The 4,547-nt window shown below is 39.1% G+C and overlaps 1 protein-coding gene and 1 non-coding gene across 2 annotated transcripts; one reads left to right on the top strand and one right to left on the bottom strand.

Moving 5' to 3' along the window:
• Window positions 1-276: 276 nt before the first annotated feature.
• LOC129568627 (major heat shock 70 kDa protein Ab-like) lies at window positions 277-3,659 on the top strand. The gene has a single exon (XM_055446746.1). It carries the CDS (start codon window positions 459-461, stop codon window positions 2,379-2,381), a length of 1,923 nt encoding a protein of 640 aa, XP_055302721.1. The 5' UTR covers window positions 277-458; the 3' UTR covers window positions 2,382-3,659.
• A 638-nt stretch (window positions 3,660-4,297) lies between these two features.
• Trnan-guu (transfer RNA asparagine (anticodon GUU)) lies at window positions 4,298-4,371 on the bottom strand. Its single transcript has one exon. It is a non-coding gene; the product is annotated as a tRNA-Asn (tRNA).
• Window positions 4,372-4,547: the final 176 nt, after the last annotated feature.

The following is a 4,547-nucleotide window of genomic DNA, read 5'->3' as shown; positions in this document are numbered from 1 at the left end:
AAATGAACGTTGTAGAGCTTCGCGAACACTCTCGAATGTTCTATATGCGTCGAACAAGCAGTCAGCTCCAACCATACTCTGTACACAGTAGTGCAGTTGCAATGTTTCTAGTGAGTGCTGGAAGCCTACCAAATGTTTCTCAACTATTCTTTCGGCGAAACACGAATCATATAGAACATTCGAGAGTGTTCGCGAAGCTCTACAACGTTCATTTATTTTCTGTTAAGAGCTTCTAGAAAACCTGAAAACAGTATAAATACGGCATGGCGTTCGCAGTGTAGTCAGTCTACAAAGAAACAGTGAAGTAAACACAACAAAACAAGCGAAAGAAAGGAGGAGAAGTTTTAACGAGTGACAGCAAAACACAAGTTTAAAAGTACAATACGAGAACAAAACGTGAATAATTGATCGAATTTGTTATTATTAAAAGTGAGAAAAAGTGAAAAATCAAGTAAAAAATGCCTGCAGTAGGAATTGATTTGGGAACAACTTATTCGTGTGTTGGAATGTTTCAACATGGAAAAGTGGAAATTATTGCGAACGATCAAGGCAACAGAACAACACCAAGCTATGTAGCGTTCACCGACAACGAACGTTTGATTGGCGATGCGGCCAAAAACCAAGTCGCCATGAACCCGAGAAATACCATCTTCGACGCTAAACGATTGATTGGCCGTAAATTTGACGATCCAAAAATCCAAGAGGACATGAAACATTGGCCGTTTACGGTGCTCAGTGAAAATGGCAAACCGAAAATTGTGGCCGAATTCAAGGGAGAACGTAAACGCTTCGCACCAGAGGAAGTCAGCTCGATGGTTTTGACAAAGATGAAGGAGACAGCCGAAGCGTATTTGGGCGAATCGGTCACAGAAGCAGTCATCACAGTGCCAGCATATTTCAATAATGCACAACGTGAGGCCACGAAAGACGCTGGTGTAATTGCCGGGCTCAACGTACTTCGTATCATCAACGAACCAACAGCGGCCGCCTTGGCCTACGGATTAGATAAGAATTTGAAGAGCGAAAAGAACGTGCTCATTTTCGATTTGGGCGGTGGTACTTTTGATGTATCAGTTCTGACCATCGACGAGGGCTCGCTGTTCGAAGTACGTTCAACGGCCGGCGACACACATTTGGGAGGCGAAGACTTTGATAACCGATTGGTAACACATTTCGCCGAGGAGTTTAAACGCAAGTACAAAAAGGACATGGCAACAAATCCACGGGCATTGCGACGCTTAAGAACGGCCGCCGAACGAGCCAAGCGAACACTCTCGGCGAGCACAGAAGCTACCATTGAAATCGACTCATTATTTGAGGGTTTCGACTTCTATACGAAAATATCTCGAGCTCGTTTCGAGGAATTGTGCGGCGATTTGTTCCAAGCCACATTACAACCAGTGGAAAAGGCACTGGCCGATGCCAAAATGGACAAATCAAAAATTGATGAGATCGTTTTAGTCGGTGGATCAACGCGTATTCCAAAGGTTCAATCGCTTTTGCAGAACTTCTTCAACGTAAAACAATTGAACTTGTCAATCAACCCAGACGAGGCGGTTGCATACGGTGCAGCAGTACAAGCAGCTATTTTGACCGGTAACAAAGACAGCAAGATCCAAGATGTGCTTTTGGTCGACGTGACACCACTCTCATTGGGCATTGAAACGGCCGGTGGAGTAATGACGAAGATAATCGAACGAAACGCTCGCATTCCATGCAAACAAACACAAACGTTCACCACATACGCCGACAATCAACCGGGCGTTTCGATTCAAGTGTTCGAGGGTGAGCGGGCCATGACCAAGGACAACAATGTGCTGGGAAAATTCGAATTGAGCGGCATCCCACCAGCACCGCGTGGCATTCCAAAAATTGAGGTCACATTCGATTTGGACGCAAACGGTATTCTGAATGTAACAGCGAAAGAAATGAGTACCGGCAACTCGAAGAACATCACCATCAAAAATGACAAGGGTCGCCTATCGCAATCCGAAATCGATCGAATGTTGGCCGAAGCCGAGCGCTACCGAGACGAGGATGAGAAACAACGCGAGAAGATTACAGCCCGAAACAGCCTCGAGGGCTATGTATTCAGTGTGAAACAGGCAATCGATCAAGCCGGTAACAAACTGTCGGAAGAAGAGAAATCGAAGGCTCGCAACTGCTGTGGAGAAACAATCAGATGGCTAGATAGCAATGGATTGGCCGATAAAGAGGAATTCGAACACAAGATGCAAGAAGTTAGTCAGATCTGCTCACCAATAATGACCAAAATCCACACTGGTGGAGCAGACACCGGGGCAAGTAATTGTGGCCAACAAGCCGGAAACAACTTCAACAGCTACCGAGGGCCAACCGCCACCGTTGAAGAAGTCGATTGAATTCATCGTGGAGATGCCATCATACCAAATAGTCAATACTCGTACAATAAGAGAGCCTGTTAACTAGTTTTCAGGATGATAATAGAAATTAAGATCTCAACCCAGAATAAAATCTAAATGTATATATAAATTTAGAAATAAAGTTGAAACAACTGAAATGAAAAGATAAAAAAAATACAAAGTGTTTTTATTGTGAAGAATTCTAGAGTCAGTTCAAAGCTGGAACTTCAAACTGTTTAACGCTTACAACTTGTCTTCAATTAGAGCAAAAATATTAAACTAATTAACTTTGATTGAGTGTTGGTCTTTCGAATAGCTTCCATTTCTTTTACATCATTTATTTTAATATAGCTAGTTCATTATCATTGAAAAAATTTGAGGGCTATTGTGCCTTGATAATTCCTCTATAAGTATAGTGTGCGCTTTCAAAGAACAAATTTCATCAATTACTCAAAAAGGGAAAGAGTCACAGATAAGTGTTTCACGTTTCTTAATTTCTAAAAGCAGAATTTTTTCCAATTATATATAGTTATACTTATTCATCAACTCGCTGATAACATTTCAAGCGACATCGCTGGTTGCGTCTGGTTTCAATTTTCTATGTTCAAAAAAAGCACCTGCACCATATCCGCACGCAGCTACGATTCCACATACCTACAAGCCAAAAATAAAATCAATTTAAAAAAAATCTAATTTCAATCGATGATATTGTTGTCATACCCATACTACAACTAATTTCGGACTGTAAGCTATAAGTAACAATGCAGATAACAGAAGGAACAAAATCGATGTTACTACAGAATAGGTAATTTCAAATATCGGCCATAAACTATGATATATGCAATTGAATTCTATCACATGGGATAGTACCAGTAACGAGGTGACTATGAACGCAGCAATTGTCGCACAGAAGAAATATACCACTGCGCCTGACATTTCCTTTGATTCCACTTGTATGTAAATATTGCTAATCAGTTCACACATCTAGTATAAGGACAAAATACAAACTTATGCGTATTTATTTATTTCAATTTGTTGATTCATTCATTAAACATTTGCGACATACCAAACAAACGATTTGAATTAGGCCCGGAATCGTAAGCAAATATTCGAAATTCCATGGCCTTGAATCTATTACTGTTGTGGTTGATTGATAAGGATTCATCTGTACCAAATTTGAATGTGACATTTCGATTGCTGCAATTTTTTACACCACGATTTGTAAATAAATAAATTTTGCACACCTAGATTAAATATGGAAAATAAAAAAAAACAAAATTCACTCACAAATCACTAACAAAATTACTTGAACATGAATGATTCGTTCTAATGGCAGACATTTGTTTAAATGAAAGCAAAAGACTGAATTATTCAGCTAATTTATCTACGTTGTTTCAGACTGAAGCCTTCAGTGATTTTATGGGAACATTTCTTTTTGGAAAAAAAGTGAATTATAATCTGAAAACACTGATTCAAAAGCGGAAATTCATGTGGGAATATCTGGTAAATGTGCATATATAGTATATATTATATACGTATTTTATTTCTCAGTAAATACGTCACTCTTGATAAATTTAAATACAAAAACAGAAGAAACATTCAAACAAACGGGCATCGTGTATATTTGAAGGAAGAATCAAGTTGAATTTGTATGTTCAATCACTTTTGTAGCATCCGAACATTGAAATTTCTACAAAAAGCCGATAAGCTGTTATCAGTGAGAATTTGTCTGATTTGTCAATGCTAAAGCATTAAGCAAATTCAATGGAAAAAGCAACACACGCATCCTGTTGATTAAATTCACATTTGAAACAAATGTTATAAAATATATTTCATCCATTCAATTCTGTTCGGCAAAATGAAAAAAAAAATAAGTAATAAAAATAGAACTTACATTGAAAGAAAAAAAAAGAGTTCGCCACCGGGTGGAATCGAACCACCAACCTTTCGGTTAACAGCCGAACGCGCTAACCAATTGCGCCACGGAGGCGATAATTCTAGATGACACAAATACTTAGAAGAGTAAACATGTGGCTGTTACGTGTGTCAGCACATTTGTTGATATTGCACCAAAACTATGTACGCTGCTGTCACCGACAAAAAATCAGATAGAATCCAGACGATTGAGTATTTTCCAAGAGAAAAACCACCAGAGAAATAACACAA

This window comes from Sitodiplosis mosellana, unplaced genomic scaffold (assembly GCF_009176505.1).
Source record: "Sitodiplosis mosellana isolate CC-2019 unplaced genomic scaffold, AAFC_SMos_1.0 Smas_scaffold_21, whole genome shotgun sequence".
Lineage (NCBI taxonomy): Eukaryota > Metazoa > Arthropoda > Insecta > Diptera > Cecidomyiidae > Sitodiplosis > Sitodiplosis mosellana.
Note: the sequence above shows the minus strand (reverse complement) of the source record. Positions and strands in the feature narration are given on the sequence as shown.